Source organism: Mus musculus, chromosome 10 (genome assembly GCF_000001635.26).
Source record: "Mus musculus strain C57BL/6J chromosome 10, GRCm38.p6 C57BL/6J".
NCBI classification, from domain to species: domain Eukaryota; kingdom Metazoa; phylum Chordata; class Mammalia; order Rodentia; family Muridae; genus Mus; species Mus musculus.
In genome coordinates this window covers 79,892,684-79,909,132 of record NC_000076.6, presented here as the reverse complement: position 1 = coordinate 79,909,132, position 16,449 = coordinate 79,892,684, and the positions used below count along the sequence as shown (strand labels likewise).

Genomic DNA, 16,449 nt, shown 5'->3' with positions numbered 1-16,449 from the left:
GGTGAGTTTCCTTTTGTGCTGTTTTTTAAAATAATAATTTAGTATTTGTATCTCTTATAGAAATCCAAGCCTATCATGTAAAATGTAGCTAGTATTAAAAAGAACAGATTATCTGTCTTTTATCGCACATTAAGCCTCTATAGTTACTAGGAAATATTATATGCAAATTAACCGGGGCAGGGGAGTAGCCGAGCTTCTCCCACAAGTCTGTGCGAGGGGGCCGGCGCGGGCCTAGAGATGGCGGCGTCGGATCCCGGGCGTTGGGGCGAGTGTGGACCGCGGCCGCCGGGCCGACTGGGCGCCCGGGGCGGACAGGTTAGTACGGCGTGCGGGGTACGGGACTCGTGGCTGGTGCGTTTCAGGCTAAAACCGCGAGCGGAAGGCCGAGGGGCGGGGCTTGCGGGGTCAGAGGGCGGGCCTGGGAACAAAGCTTGCTGGGTAGAGGCCGTTGTGGGAGGGATGTGAATAGGGGGAGCCTAAGGCGACGGGGTTGAGGAGGGGGCGTGGTCCGAGGGGCTGAGCCTCCCTGGGAGGGGCGTGGCCTGAGTTCAGAAGTTGGATGGAGGGGCAGAGTCTGAAGAAATAAGACTGATAGAGAGGGATGTGGCCTAGGGAGCGGAGTCTAAGGTGGGCCGGGGTTGGGGGTGCTAAAGATCTGAGATCGATGCAGAGAGGTGACCTAGTAGTCACAAGCTGAGCAGAAACTGAGGCTGAATTTACCAGTTTGGTTTGGAGGCGGAGCCTAGGGTGATTAGACAATGTGGGTGGAGCTTAACGAGCTTGGGCGGGAGGTGGTGGAGGTGTGTGTGTTAAGACTCAGGATTTAGCCGGGTGTGGTGGTTCACGCCTTTAATCCCAGCATTTGGGAGGCAGAGGCTGCGGATTTCTGAGTTCGAGGCCAGCCTGGTCTACAACGTGAGTTCCAGGACAGCCAGAGCTATACAGAGAAACCCTGTCTCGAAAAACCAAAAAGAAAAAAAAAAAGACTCAGGCTTTTTGCCAGGCGCACGCCTTTAATCCCAGCACTTGGGAGGCAGAGGCAGGCGGATTTCAGAGTTCGAGGCCAGCCTGGTCTACAGAGTGAGTTCCAGGAGAGCCAGGGCTACACAGAGAAACCCTGTCTCAAAAAAAAAAAAACAAAAAAAGGCTCAGAATTTGAGCCTTGGATGTTAACTTGTTGAGAGTATTGTGTGGCATGGGCTGCTGCGGGGTCTAAGCTACTAGGTCCCAGGCAAGGCTTGGAGACTGAACTAGAGTGTAGACTGAGGCCCAGACTGAAGTGGTAGGGGTGGGCCCGGTTGTGTGTGTGGAGGGTGCTTAGCGTTTGTAGGCTGAGCTCAGGCTGATCTGGGTTGCCTAGGGAGGAGTGACCCCAGGCGGGGCATCATGGATTTTATAGCAGGGCTCTCGCTGGAGAACATTCTAGACACCCTTTAGCTGGGAGCTGCTATAGAGCACTGCCTCCCTTTTCCCCAGGAGCCAGGGACCGTGCTGGGTGCGGTGGGTATGATGGACCTGGCCTATGTGTGCGAATGGGAGAAGTGGGCCAAGAGCACGTACTGCCCGTCGCTGCCCCTGGCTTGTGCCTGGTCCTGCAGGAACCTCATTGCCTTCACCACAGACCTACGCAATGATGACCAGGGTGAGTGCTGGCTCTCCTTACCTGGCTAGGACCTGGGGATCAAGACCATGTGGGTGGGCTTGCCAGGTGTGGCTCCACTGTGCCTCAGATCTGGAAGGCTCGTGGTGGCAGAGCCAGACACTCTGATGCCAGTTAGAGGGTTTTGAGAGGCCAGGGAAAGCAAGGTGGGAGAAGAGACATACATACACTGCTCACCATCTTCCAACAATGTTAAGACATGTGGCTGCACAGGATGCCCTGTCCAGGGACTAGCAGCATGGCGGAGCTTATAGGAGAGGTGCACTGTGGGTGGGGACACAGGCACTTCGAGCTACACTGACCTCAGTGTTCTTTTTCCACTGCAGATCTGACACACATGATCCATATCCTAGACACGGAACACCCCTGGGAAGTGCACTCTGTCAGCTCTGGCCACAGCGAGGCCATCACCTGCCTGGAGTGGGACCAGTCAGGTGAGGCCAGGGGGTGTGCTCTCAGTCCAGAGCCTGGCGACAGCCACCACCCGCTGGGAGTCCAGAGTGGGGGGAAGGCCCCTGACACAGCTCTCTGGTCGCAGGGTCCCGGCTACTGTCTGCTGATGCTGATGGACAGATCAAATGCTGGAGCATGGCTGACCACCTGGCCAACAGCTGGGAGAGCTCGGTGGGCAGCCAGGTGGAGGGGGACCCCATCGTGGCCCTGTCCTGGCTGCACAACGGTGTAAAGCTGGCCCTGCATGTGGAGAAGGTGAGCGTACCACTGGGGGACCTAGGGGTAGGTGGATGGAACCACAAGTGTGCAGCTCCCGTGCTCACTGCCAATTGCTGTGGGATACCTGTCAGTACCTGCCATCCCTGAGCGCCCCTGACCCTGAAGCTCCCCTTTAGCTATGTTCCCTCCCTGTACAGTGAATCTGTTTAACAGATATCTCGTGTCTGCAGTGGAGTCTTAAAATGGCTGCTATCTCCAACAAGTTGCCTTTGTAACCAGCCAGTGACTGCTGTTCTCAGATTCCAGTCCACTTTGATTTAATGACAACCCAGAATCCCCCTGGCCGTCTGCATCCAGAGTTCAGCCAGTTAGAAGTGGGAGCAGAGTTAGACTCGGGGCCTCTGGGAGTCCTTTTTACTCAGTAATGGAGGGAAAGGGGCAGCCTGTGAGGAAGGAGGCACAGCACAGCCTCCGTTCTGTGGTTGCTGCAGGTCTGTGGGGCCAGCAGCTTCCACATTGCCCGCCTCTCACCCAGTACAAAAGGCTGGGCCTGGTGTCACAGCCCAACCCCAGTACTCACGAGGCAGACAGCTCTCTCTGAGCTCAAGGCTAGCCTGGTCGACATATCCAGTTCCAGGGCAGCCAGGGCTACACAGTGATACTTGGTCTGCCAAATTTAATATAAGGGCTAGAGAAGAAGGTTGCTCAGTGGTTAGAGTACTGGCTGCTCCTGCAGAGGACCTGGGTTACATTCCTAGCACCCGCATGTGACTCAGCCATCTGTAACTCCAGCTCCAAGGGACCCTGTAGGCATAAAATTATGCAACCTACTTTTTATACTGTGTTTTTTAAAGATGTATTTATTTTATTATTATTATTATTATTATTATTATTATTATTATACACTGTAACTGTCTTCAGACACACCAGAGGAGGCTGTTAGGCCTCATTATGGATGGTTGTGAGCCACCATGTAGTTGCTGGGATTTGAACTCAGGACCTTTGGAAGAGCGGTCAGTGTTCTTAACCTCTGAGCCTTTTCTCCAGCTCCACAACCTACTTTTTTAATAAGGGTTCAGCCTCTGCTCTATCCCACCACCCAGCAGAGGTAGTGGAAGAGAAAGGTTATTAGGTTGGGGGAAGTGGACCTGTTTAGCAACAGTTCTTTGTGGGCGAGCTTGATCTTCTTGGCAGCAGTTCAGCCCCATAGCAAACACCAAATACGACTCAGCCACTGCAGAGCAGTCCTCTGGGCAGGCAGACACCAGACACGAACCAGCAACTACAGTCCAGTGCTTTCAGCAGGCAGTCATCCAGCACGAACCAGCAACTGTAGTTCAATCCTGAAGAAACTGCCAGGCTCATCGACCGGCCTGCTGCTGAAGCAGCAAGCTGCCTCAGGAACCTCACACGCAGTTCCTGGGCAAGTTTCTCTCATTACAGTGTTAGCACAAGTTGAGCTGAACAACTCTATGTAAGGTGAACCAATACGTGTTTGTCTTTAGTGAAGAATAGTGAGGCAGAGCAAAGCAAGCCACACCATGGCTCAGTGCTCCTTTCCCACTGTCTGTGGGATCATATTTATACTCCGTCATCACAGGTCTTTCCGTGTGGTTGCTCTATCAAACATCCTTCTCCTGTGTCCGCCTTGGGAACACAGTCTTTCTTCTGTTTGCTTTAGCAAGGCATCCTTCCCCCTGTGTGCCCCAGCAAAGCATTATTTGACATAACTGACTTTGCAAAGAACTAGAAGTTCCCACTTGAGGACTCTACACCTTCCTCTGACACACACACATCACCCATGCAGGGAGAGCGCCTCACCCATGTGCATACACCCACACGCACTCACCCACACATGCATGCACACGTATTTGCACGCACACGTGCATGCACATGCAGGGAGAGCACCTTACCCATATACACACACAAATGCAGGGCAAACACAACTCAAGCACAAGATAATCTCTTTTGTTGTCATCGTTCTGGCTTTTTTTTTTTTTGAGACAGGGTTTCTCTGTGTAACTCTGGCTGTCCTAGAACTCATTCTGTAGACCAGGCTGGCCTCGAACTCAGAAATTCACCTGCCTCTGCCTCCCAAGTGCTGGGATTAAAAGTGTGCGCCACCACGCCTGGTCTTGTTCTGTTTTTTTTGTTTGTTTGTTTGTTTGTTTGTTTGTTTTTGTTGTTGTTGTTGTTTGGTTGTTTTGTTTTGTTTTGTTTTGTTTTGAAACAGGGTTTCTCTGTGTAGCCCAGGCTGTCCTAGAACTTCCTCTGTAGACTGGGCTTTCTTCAGACTTAGAGATCTGCCTGCCTCTGCCTCTTGAGTGCTAGGATGAAAGGTGTGTGCCACCACCACCCAGCTATAAATCTTAAGAAAATTAATGTGGAAAAAAGTTTTATTAGCTGGACAGTGGTGGCCCACCCCAGCCAGAGCTACACAGAGAAACCCTGTCTCGAAAGGCCAGCCCAGTCTACAGATCAAGTTCTAGTATAGCCAGGGCTACACAGAGAAAACAACATTATTGATCTGGTTATGATAGTGCATGCCTGTCATCCCAGAATTTGGAAGGCTGAGGCAAGAGGATCATAACTTGAGTCTAGCCTGGGCTACATACCCTGCTGCAAACAAGCAAGGTATATTTTGTGTGTAAATTACAACAATTCGGATATATAGATTATAAAGATGAGTAGCTGATACTGAGGCAGTGCTCTACAGAAAACACACACTGCTCATAAGTGGAGTTTTGGACACACCACAGCCTTTGCCATTTCCCTCTGCAGCAGAGGCAAAGGCCGAGCCATGAGGTCACAACAGAGAAACTGAAAGGACAGTTTGGGGGACTGGAGAGATGGCTCAGCGGTTAAGATCACTGACTGGCCGGGCCTGGTGGCGCACGCCTTTAATCCCAGCACTTGGGAGGCAGAGGCAGGTGAATTTCTGAGTTCGAGGCCAGCCTGGTCTACAAAGTGAGTTCCAGGAAAGCCAGGTCTACACAGAGAAACCCTGTCTCTAAAAACAAAAAACAAAACAAAAAAACAAAGATCTCTGACTGCCCTTCCGGAGGTCCTGAGTTCAAATTCCAGCAACCACATGGCGGCTCACAATCACCCGTAATGAGATCTGATACCCTCCTCTGGTGTGTCTGAAGACAGCTACAGTGTACTTAGATACAATAATAAATCTTTAAAAAAAAAAGTACAGTTTGATCCCCAGAGGAAACGCCAATGCTTGTGTACTGTAGAAGAGGAGACGGGAGGGGGGGTATGCAGTGCTATTGCCACCTTGTTGCTCTGTGCCTGTGAAGTGAGGTCACAGAAGGATGCCTCCAAGGAGCTGAGCAAGCCCTTCTTCCCTTTTCCCCCCTCCCACAGTCTGGTGCCTCTAGCTTCGGAGAGAAGTTCTCACGTGTGAAGTTCTCCCCGTCCCTCACGCTGTTCGGTGGCAAGCCAATGGAGGGTTGGATTGCAGTGACAGTCAGTGGCCTGGTCACTGTGTCCCTTCTGAAGCCCAGCGGGCAGGTGCTGACGTCCACGGAGAGCCTGTGCCGGCTGCGTGGTAGAGTGGCGCTGGCTGACATCGCCTTCACGGGCGGTGGGAACATTGTGGTGGCTGCTGCAGATGGCAGCAGCGCGTCACCCGTGAAGTTCTATAAGGTGTGCGTCAGCGTGGTCAGCGAGAAGTGCCGCATCGACACGGAGATCCTGCCCTCACTGTTTATGCGCTGCACCACCGACCCCAACCGCAAAGACAGGTTCCCCGCCATCACACACCTCAAGTTCCTGGCGCGAGACATGTCTGAGCAGGTGAGCTCAGCTAGCCATGATCTGTCACGGGGTCAGAGTCTGATGGACCTGGTGGCAGCAGAGAAGGTCCCTGCTGGTGGCTCAGGGAGTATCTGCATCCCTTGGCTGGTGGCTCCTTCCTCTAAGAGCTGGCAGTGTCTCCCGTTCTCCCCGCCTCTCACCTTCCTGCCTCACCTTCCATGGGGAAACCAGGTCTGGAGGATGTGGGAAAGCCCCTCTCTTGAGTCCCAGCTACCACAGAAGGTGGCCTGTCTGCTGATATGTCCTGTTTTGACCTGTCTTTGGGGCTCTCGTTCCACTAGTCATGGGTTACCTGGCTTCCCATTGCACTTTTGAAACCTCGCAGCCACAAACCTTTTGAAAGCCCTGGCATATTTGTATTGTTAGTTCTGTCACTGGAGGATGCAAATGAGGCATGGGAGGTGGGTGCTGCAGGAGACACCCCCCCTCACCGAGCCCCACCCTCAGGTGCTCCTGTGTGCGTCCAGCCAGACCAGCAGCCTGGTGGAATGCTGGTCCCTTCGGAAAGAGGGCCTTCCTGTGAACAATATCTTCCAGCAGATCTCGCCTGTGGGTGAGTAGTTTAGGCTTTCCTCCTCCTCCGTGGTGGCTGCTAGGCTTTTCGGTTTCAGACAGGGTCTCATTCTGTGTCCCTGGCTGGCCTTGAATGCATGGAACTCCACCTGCCTCTGGTGAGAATTCTGGAATTTTGGGTTCTTTAAAACAACAACAATAGCTGGGCAGTGGTGGCGCACACCTTTAATCCCAACACTTGGGAGGCAGAGGCAGGCAAATTTCTGAGTTCAAGGCCAGCCTGGTCTACAGAGTGAGTTCCAGGACAGCCAGGGCTACACAGAGAAACCCTGTCTCGAAACACCCCCAAAACAACAACAACAAAAACAAAACACAGAAATATTATGTTTTCATTTTAGCCTCAGATATGGGGTGCAGGGCTGCTTCGGACTGTCCACAGCAGCTGACTGTGATTTGCCTCCTGCTCTAGCAGGAGCATGGTCTTGCCCGCCTCAGATAGTTTCAGAGATTGTGTGACATTTGGAATTTTGGGAACTTTTCAGAGGGTACATACAGGATGGGGCTCTGAGAGGTGGGGTTGGTTGTGGTTTGTTAGAAGTTGTGCTCAAAGAAGAAACAAAACAGCAAAGAAATTAGATTCAAGGATCTCTCTCCCCACTGTCCTTCCTTCTCTCCTATCTCATGATGGGAAAAGAAGATCCCACAAAGCAGCAAAGGGCGGCTACATGCCTCTGGTGTGGCCGTTAATTTTCTCAGATTGATCTCATTGTCCCTCACAGTCCTGGGAGGCTTGGCTGCTTGTCTAGAGTCGGGTGCTAAGGCTCCAGAGCTCTGGTGAGGACAGCCTGGGACACCCACACTCGCACACAGGATGTAGAAACGCCCTGTGCAGGGGCCAGCAACCAAGGACTGAGCTATGAAAGGGTGCCCACAACTAAGGAAGGCATTTTACTTTAAAAGCCATGGAATCATCTAGAAATCCCAGTCAGAGAGGAGGCTGGAGTTGAGCATCTTTACCAAGGCCACCCAGCATACCTCTCCACAGCACACTTGCTACAAATGTGGACTCCCCAGGGGATAGCTGCTGAGGCTGCCCCCAGTGCCCTTCCCCTACACACAAAAGGAAGTGAGGTTAGCTGTAGGGGGGCAAGTGGGAGGGCTGACCCTGTGGCTGTGCAGGTCACTAGAGGACCTAATTGTCTGCCTAATGAAGTTGTGTCAAGAGGCCTCTGCTGTAGTTGCAGTAAGCTGCCCTTTGTGGCCAGCAAGTAATTAAATGTGAATAGCATCCCTGCTGTGCTGTGTTTGCTGTGGATGGCTGTGAGTCACTGGTAATCTGGGCTCCTGGCGCTGGTGGGCAGCCCTTCCACACTTGCACCTGCGCCTCCCTCCCACAGATGCCCAGTAGGTGGTGCTTGGCAGCCTTGGATAGCAAGCTGAGATGTGGTGACCATGGTGACAGAAACTGGCTATGGTTAAGGCAGGGATGTGGCTGGTGCCCTGGGCACTCACTAGCTTCTGGCTGCCATTGGCCACTGACGTCTGGTGTTCCCTTCATTCGTTCATTCATTTGAATTTTGAAGTCTTAGACTCTAGTGCACCCTCTCTGGCATCAGACTCTGAACCATCCTCCTGCCTCTGCCTCTGATGAGCTGGGGTGACAGGCATGCACCTGCTTTCTGCATCCCTTGTGAGAGAGCAACCTCAGTGCAAGGAAGGCCTGACTGCTCCAAACACTCTAGCCTGTTTCCTCTTGAATTTCAGTTGCTGGGGCTCCCTGTGGGGTCAGAGTCGGTTTCAAGGATGGGAACTGACATAGATAACCCATGCAACCCAGAGAGCCTGGTGTGACAGGCACTGGCCCACATTACCCATCTCATTCCCTTCTGGGGATAGAGCCCAGGACCTCATTCATGCTGGGCAGGAAGGTAATAGTTCAAGGCTAGCCTGGGCTACATAGAGGGTCCAAGACCAGCATAAGGTCTCTGAGATCCTGTTTCAAATAGGGAGAGAAAAATGCCAGGCCCGGGTCCTGCCAGTTCCCGGTCTTCTTACATCCTCAGACCAAGTGGCTGTGGGAGGATGCGCGGCCGGCCACAGTCCTCTTCCTGAATCGGGGCAGGGGTAGCCCTGGTCCCTGAGGCAGAGCTCGTCTCTCTGTTACACCTTCCCACACCCCTCTCTTTCCCTGTCCCCAACTGTTTGTTCAGTTGGTGACAAACAGCCCATGATCCTCAAGTGGCGAATCCTGTCGGCCACCAATGACCTGGACCGTGTATCCGCGGTGGCACTGCCGAAACTGCCCATCTCACTCACCAACACTGACCTCAAGGTGGCCAGTGACACCCAGTTCTATCCAGGCCTTGGTAAGTTAGGCACAGGAGCAGCCAGCACAGCACCTGGACCTGTGGGGGGGGCGGGGGGGGGGATGGATTCTGAGTGTTAAGGGTTCCTGGTCTCATGTTGTGATAAAGGTCCAGAAAGCTGCTGAATAGCTGTGTTCCTTAATATGTAAAGAGCTGTGGCCAGTTGATAAAAAGCTACATTCCTTGATATGTAGAGTTGTAGCTGATTAGCAAGTTATATTCCTTAAGATGTACACAGCTTTAGCCAATTAATAGAATACCATGCTTCTTGATAATGTAAAGAGCTATGGCTAATTAACAGTGGTTTAGGAACATGGGGTGAGATCCTCTTGCTGAGACAAATACATAATCACTAAAGTATATTGTATGTATTGTATGGTATTGTATGGTATGGTATTGTATAATATATGGTCCTGGGTTCAGATCCCTCAAGTCTCTGCTTGTCAGTCAAGTGCCTTCTCCAGCCAGCTGCTCAGCTATGAGGTAGGGTTGCTTCTGTGTGCCTAGGTCCTTATTTTCCTGGCTCTCTCCGATATGATGGGGAGAATGGATTAAAGGTGGGGTTGGTGGTCAAGCCTGAGGAATATTCTGCGAGGGAACCCGGGGCTCTGTGGTTCTTGAGGTCACTAAGGGAGACAGGGAGGGTGGCCGCTGCCCACCCCATCCTGACCACGCCCTTACCCGCAGGCTTAGCGCTGGCCTTCCAGGATGGCAGCGTGCACATGGTGCACCGACTGTCCCTGCAGACCATGGCGGTGTTCTACAGCTCAGCCCCGCGCTCGCTGGATGAGCCGGCCCTAAAGCGCCCACGCACCACATGCCCTGCCGTACACTTTAAAGCCATGCAGCTGTCCTGGACTTCGCTGGCCCTCGTGGGCATCGATAACCATGGGAAGGTGAGCATGCGGGCGGGGAGGGGCGGTGGGGAGGAGGAAGGGAGTTGGAGGAGAGGAGGTGTGGGTGAGCAGTGCCCTCAGCATAGCCTCCCCGCAGCTCAGCATGCTGCGAATCTCTCCATCCCTGGGCCACCCACTGGAGCCCAAGCTGGCCCTGCAGCACCTGCTTTTCCTGCTGGAATACTGCATGGTGACCGGCTATGACTGGTGGGACATCCTGCTACACGTGCAGCCCGGCATGGTGCAGAGCCTGGTGGAGCGGCTGCATGAGGAGTACACTCGCCAGAAGCCCGCCCTGCAACAGGTAGGGCTGACAGGTGGGCGGGTCGTGTCCCCAGAGTGACTGCCCCTTCTCTATGTGGGGTTGTGGGTGACGCCCTATTGCTGACCTCAGAGTGAGTGGGGAGATGGAGCCTGCAGGCCAGAGGCTGGGGCAGGAGGATCATGATTTGGCGGTCAGTCTGGACTGCAGAGCAAGCGAGACCTTGTCTCAGAGCTAAGCATTCAGGACTGCTGCTCAGTGGATAGCACATCAAAGCATGTGGGGACTCATAACTGGCCCCTGTCACCCTTGCTAATGAGTGTCCTGGGGATGTTGGATTTGTATGCATTGAGGGGAGCCCAGAGAGGTGACCCACCTGGGGAGGGTCCCAGCCAAGTGGCCCTTTCCCATAACCCCTTGTTCCCTAGGCTCTGGGTGCAAGCCCCTAGCTGGCCAGGCCTTCCACTCAACTCTGTGCCACCCCCTCCCCAGGTCCTCTCCACTCGGATCCTGGCCATGAAGGCTTCACTGTGCAAGCTGTCACCCTGCACAGTGGCTCGTGTGTGTGACTACCACACCAAGCTGTTCCTCATGGCCATCACGTCCACCCTAAAGTCGCTGCTGCGCCCACACTTCCTCAACACCCCTGACAAGAGCCCTGGGGACCGCCTGGCCGAGATCTGCGCCAAGATCACCGATGTTGGTGGGTGTGCACCTTCCCGTATGTAAAAGGCAAGGGTCGTAGTCGCCGTTTAATCCAGAACTAGCCCTTGAGATGGGTGCTGGAGAGGTGTCCAGCTCCGTATCTGAGCCTAAGCCCTGTGCAGCTATGTCCTGGGGTATGAGGTGTGGCCTGGTGGTAGAGCACCTATCTAGCATAAACCAGATGTGGTATTGCAAACAAAGATCAGAGGGTCAAAGTCTACAAGTTAGCAGCCAGCCTGGGGTACATAAGATCCTGCCTCAACAACAACAAATCAGTGTCTTTCTGAGTGACCTGGGTGCGTGGACAGATGTTAGAGCTGCCTTGTGGTCTAGCACTTGCCTCTCCCACAGCTGACACACTGCTTTCTGTAGAGCTGTGCTGGTGGCTTCTGGCTGTCCTGAGTGCAGATGCTTGAGGTCCGCTAGCTCTTGTTCTGCGTGGGCGGGAACCTGCCCCGGGAGCTGTGGGGGTTTCAGAGCCGGGGTTTCCCCCACACCCCTGTGTTCCCTTAGCAACCCCTCCCTTTCCCCACAGACATCGACAAAGTCATGATCAACCTGAAGACTGAAGAGTTCGTCCTTGACATGAACACTTTGCAGGCGCTGCAGCAGTTGCTACAGTGGGTGGGAGACTTCGTGCTCTACCTCCTGGTCAGCCTGCCCAACCAGGTGGGGCCCCGCCCCCAGCCCCTGCCTCAGCCCCGCCCCTGGTCAGCCTGCCCAACCCGGTAGAACCCCTTGCCTCAGCCCCACCCCCTTGCCACGCTGACCTTAGGAGCTTCCCCTCCAGTCTCCCTGTCCTAACCTTTATTTCAGTGAGCTACTGTGTCCATGCTTCTCACTGAGGCAGCAATACACTCCTCTGCTCCTCTCTGCCTGGGGGGAGGGGGGAGTGACTCCACCTTCCTGTCTGTCCCTGGGTCATTTGAGGCTTCTAGCCTTCAAAAGCCTCCAGGCTACAGGATCATAAGTCCAGCCCTTATGGCTTCTGTTCTGTGAGAGGCTCAGATAGCCGCCCTTGCCAGGGCCCGGCCTCCACCAGGTGCCTAGTAGCACCGCAGACACTGGACTGGTCATTTTCTGTGCCACCCTCAGTATGTAGTACTCTGAGCACAGTTCTGGCCTCCCCAACTCAGCCAGCTGTGGTCCTGTGGTGGAGGCCACACGAGTCATCTGACCTCACCCAGGGTTCGAGGGTTAGCTGGTGACTGGCCCATTGCGTGCACAGCAGCTGGGGACTGTTCACATCACGCCCTCTCACTCCCAGTGTCCCCACCCACAGGGCTCCCCGCTAAGGCCGGGCCACAGCTTCCTCCGAGATGGTACCTCCCTGGGCATGCTGCGAGAGTTGATGGTTGTCATCCGAATCTGGGGCCTGCTGAAGCCCAGCTGTCTGCCCGTCTACACAGCCACCTCGGACACCCAGGACAGCATGTCCCTGCTCTTCCGACTGCTCACCAAACTGTGGATCTGCTGTGAGGCACTATCATACACATTCTCACAGCTTCCCTATCAGCCCACCTCCAGAATTTAAGCTTCCCGCCACTTCCCCAGCACTTGGCAGGAGCCCGTCCCTAATTCACAGTTGTGATGTCTGAGGGCAGAGCCCTAGGGAGACGTAGCGGGTGCCACATCCTTCAGTGCGGTGACTCCCGACCCCTCCCCGTAGGCCGTGATGAGGGCGCAGCCAGTGAACCAGATGAGGGTTTGGTGGATGAATGCTGCCTGCTGCCTAGCCAGCTGCTGGTCCCCAACTTGGACTGGCTTCCCGCCAGTGATGGCCTGGTCAGTCGCCTGCAGCCCAAACAGCCCCTGCGCCTGCGCTTCGGCAGAGCGCCCACTCTGCCCAGCAGCACCTCCACCCTGCAGCTGGACGGCCTCACCAGGTATGCACTGCCCCTCCCCACTGCCCATCCACCCCCTCTCCCTCCCCCACCCCCCGCCTCTGAAGGCCTCCACACCACAGCTTTGCTTCAGGGTTCTCTCCCACAGAGGCTCCAGCGCCTTCTAGAACATCGTGTCTCCAATGGTCAGGTCCTTGCAGTGAGATGAGAACTTGCCATTCTAGCCTTTGCTGTGTGCGTAGAGATGGGGTTTGTGGTTTTCCGACCAAGGGTACCTCTGGCAGTCCTGGCACTAACTCTGTAGCCCAGGCTGGCTTCCCACCAGCCTCCACCTCTGAGCCCACAACACTGCGTGGAGAATTCATTTTCTTCACCCATTTGGATTTGCTGAAGCTGTAATGGAGCCCTTGCCTGTCCCAAGCCATCGTTTGCTGATAAGGGACTGCCGTGCCCCTCCAACAGCGAAACCATTACCCCCTCCTGTGTGTATACTGTCCCATCAGTCACATTTGGAAGGTTCTAGAAGAAACACTGGCCCTATCTCACCAGGAAAAGGCCATTGGCTGTTTGTTATGGTTGAGCCCCAGGGTGACACACCAGAAGCTACCCTCTGCCTCCTGCCTGACAGGGCACTGTGGACATAGGTCCCACATCCCCCTCGCTCCCCTCTCATCCCCAGGGCCCCTGGCCAGCCCAAGATCGACCACCTCCGGAGGCTACACCTGGGCGCCTACCCCACCGAGGAGTGCAAAGCCTGCACCAGGTGAGGAGCTGCAGCCAGGCCCAGAGTTCTGGGCGTCCCTCCTGGGCCACACCGGCAGAGCCTGGGATCTGTGGGGTAGGCAGCTTGGGGAGGGCCTGGGCTGTGGCCTTGTGTCAGACCTGACTTGGGCAGGCTAGGGTTTGGGGCATACCACCTTGCTCAGCAGTGCAGTACTTGGGAGAGTAAGGTGAGTGTTAACAGTCCCTGCTTCCTCAGGTGTGGCTGTGTCACCATGCTGAAGTCTCCCAACAAGACAACCGCTGTGACACAGTGGGAACAGCGGTGGATCAAGAATTGCCTGTGTGGTGGGCTGTGGCGGCGAGTGCCTCTCAGCTGTTCCTGAGCCACAGCCCACCAGCCTGCGTATGTACAACCAGTCTCTGAACATTGACATTGCTGTGCTCACTGAGGCACAAGTACCCACCAATGGCCCCTGGGTCTGCCCCTTCTAGGGACATGCGGCATCTCTAGGGCCTGAAGTCCCATGGTCATATCCAAGCCAGTGTGAAGGAGCTGGGCTGTGTATTCATCCTTTAAAAGATCCACAGTGGCCGGGCGTGGTGGCGCACGCCTTTAATCCCAGCACTCGGGAGGCAGAGGCAGGTGGATTTCTGAGTTCGAGGCCAGCCTGGTCTACAAAGTGAGTTCCAGGACAGCCAGGGCTACACAGAGAAACCCTGTCTCGAAAAAACAAAACAAAAAAAAAAAAAGATTCACAGTACATAAAGCCCCTTGTCCTGCTTGGGGTCGTCTGCCTCAGTTTTCTTGTCCTGCTTGGGGTCGTCTGCCTCAGTTTTCTTGTCCTGCTTGGGGTCGTCTGCCTCAGTTTTCTTGTCCTGCTTGGGGTCGTCTGCCTCAGTTTTCTTTGGGTGCCGGTGGGAGGGGAAGACTGGCCCAATAAAGTTCTCTGATGCACTAGGCTTTGGCTGTCACCGTGGTCCCCACCACTCTGCCCACTAGGTGAGGCTCCGTGCTGAGGTACCCACACATTTGGAAACTGAGTGACTGCTGGCCCCACTTGTGTCACAACAGACTTTCCCCTCCCCAGCTGCCTCATCTCCTGGTTTTTGTGGCCTTTGCTGTAGTCCCCAGAGGTTCTGCTTTCTAGCATCCATACCACACCTGCCCCCTGCAGCCTCGGGTGGCCAGGCCGCAGCCTCTTTGCTCTTGGTAACTGGTGTTTTCTCCCTGGAGCCCTGTGGAGCTGAGTACAGGGCAATGGCCACGATGACCCAGCTCTGGGGAGGGCCTGCCTGAGCCGGTGCCCCGGAGGATGCTCCACTCTGCTTGGCTACTTTGTGGGTTCTTCTTTCTTCTACCCCTTCAGCCCCCTGACACTAATGGGGATAAGGGGTGACATCACGTTCAGACTGCCTCCCACTGATGAGGAGCATTGCGGTCCTTGGGGCAAGTTTGATGTCACCAGCAGGATATCTAACTTCTTTGCACAGGACTGCTTAACAAACAGCAACCAACCACCAATCCACTATCAACAACAACAACCCTAGCATATATATATCCTCTTAAAAATCCCCAGAATTGCAAATGTCACACAGTTGGAGAAACTAGCTGCAGCTGGCAAAACCACGCCTCTCCTAGATCACGAGGCAAATCATAGTCAGCTGCTGTGGACAGTCTAAAGTAGCCCCACATCTCACACCCGAGATTAAAGCAAAAACCAAAACCCAGAATTATCGATGTACTCCACCGCAGTGTGAGGGAGCTACAGTCAGACAGGGTAACAGTCCCAGGTGAGCATCCCAGCTTTGAACTACCTTCTCCTCAGTGCTGGAAGAGGCAGGCATGTTGTGCCTGGGAACTGGTATACCCCTTCAGAGTTTTGTGACTTCCCTTTGCCCTGCCCACTGCTGCCCCTAGAGCACCTCCTCTGCCAACAGAAGCCAGCAGCATGGTGGTGCAGCATCCTGGCCATGCACAAGCTCGACTTCCTGACCTCCCATAGCCGGAAACATGGCCACCAGGGTGGCAGTCCTGGAAGACTGCTCCGGTCCACTCTCTGCAGAGTGCTGGCCGTGCATAGACATGCATATCAAGCCATCTAGGGGACGTGCTAGACGCAGCTGAGTGGCGTCCCAGGCTCCTCTGTTTAGGTGCGGAGCACTCTGGGATTGTGGGACAAGTGGTGCTAAGCACTAGCCTCCCGAGGGAGTAGAGCTGGGCCTGGCCTGTGTCTGTGGCTATCCCTCTCCATGAGCCTGGTGGCAGCTTGTTCATAAAGATGACTCCAAGCTGAACCTGCCTAGCAGAGACAAAGTTTAGACCCAGGATCCAGTTCTATCCTCTTTCACAGCAGGGTCCTCAGTGGTTTCACCTCTAAGATCCTTAGTCTCCAATACCTACAGGAAGCCAGAAGACTCCCTTTGCCTCAGTGTCCTGTTCTCCTGGTAGAAAGACACAGGGTTTGGGTCCAGGTTCTGCCCATTGTCACCCACAGGGTTCCAGCCTGTGACAAAGACATTACCAACTCCCTCTTCAGTAAACCAGGAAGGGCTCTGGGTTGGAATCCAGTCTTGTTCATGGCCGCTCTGTGCCTCAGTTTTCCCTTTTAGTATTTATGTGGTAAGGCTCAAAGTAAGAGCTGTCTGAGCCCAGACAACAGTCCTGGGTACAGCAGGACCTCAGTAGGATAGGAATGAGCCCCGCCTCACAATTCTAAAACAGCACGCGCGCCCCCGTGTGGCCAAGCGTGAAAACACCCGCCTTCAGGTGTGTATGCAACAGGCACTCAATAAAGATGCACAGGGCGGGCTGGTGAGATGGCTCAGTGGTTAAGAGCACTGACTGCTCTTCCGAAGGCCCTGAGTTCAAATCCCAGCAACCACATGGTGGCTCACAACCATCTGTAATAAGATCTGACTCCCTCTTCTGGTGTGTCTGAAGACAGCTATAGTGTAGATACATATAACAATAAATAAATCTTAA

At 54.3% G+C, this 16,449-nt stretch overlaps 1 protein-coding gene across 5 annotated transcripts; it reads left to right on the top strand.

Moving 5' to 3' along the window:
* Positions 1-194: 194 nt before the first annotated feature.
* Positions 195-14,427, top strand: Med16 (mediator complex subunit 16). Of its 5 annotated transcripts, none has more exons than NM_001359629.1 (15): positions 195-315; positions 1,477-1,642; positions 1,987-2,094; positions 2,199-2,368; positions 5,705-6,136; positions 6,605-6,710; positions 8,881-9,036; positions 9,724-9,932; positions 10,030-10,236; positions 10,687-10,897; positions 11,435-11,568; positions 12,182-12,379; positions 12,569-12,785; positions 13,423-13,506; positions 13,723-14,427. In NM_001359629.1, the coding sequence occupies exons 1-15, from the start codon at positions 238-240 to the stop codon at positions 13,743-13,745; spliced, it is 2,499 nt and encodes an 832-aa protein (NP_001346558.1). In that variant the 5' UTR covers positions 195-237; the 3' UTR covers positions 13,746-14,427. The 5 variants fall into 5 exon arrangements, with proteins under 5 accessions (NP_001346558.1, NP_001156748.1, NP_932775.2 ...); NM_001163276.1 differs by having other exon boundaries at positions 1,480-1,642; positions 12,182-12,374; positions 13,723-14,426; NM_198107.2 differs by having other exon boundaries at positions 12,182-12,374; positions 13,723-14,426.
* Positions 14,428-16,449: the final 2,022 nt, after the last annotated feature.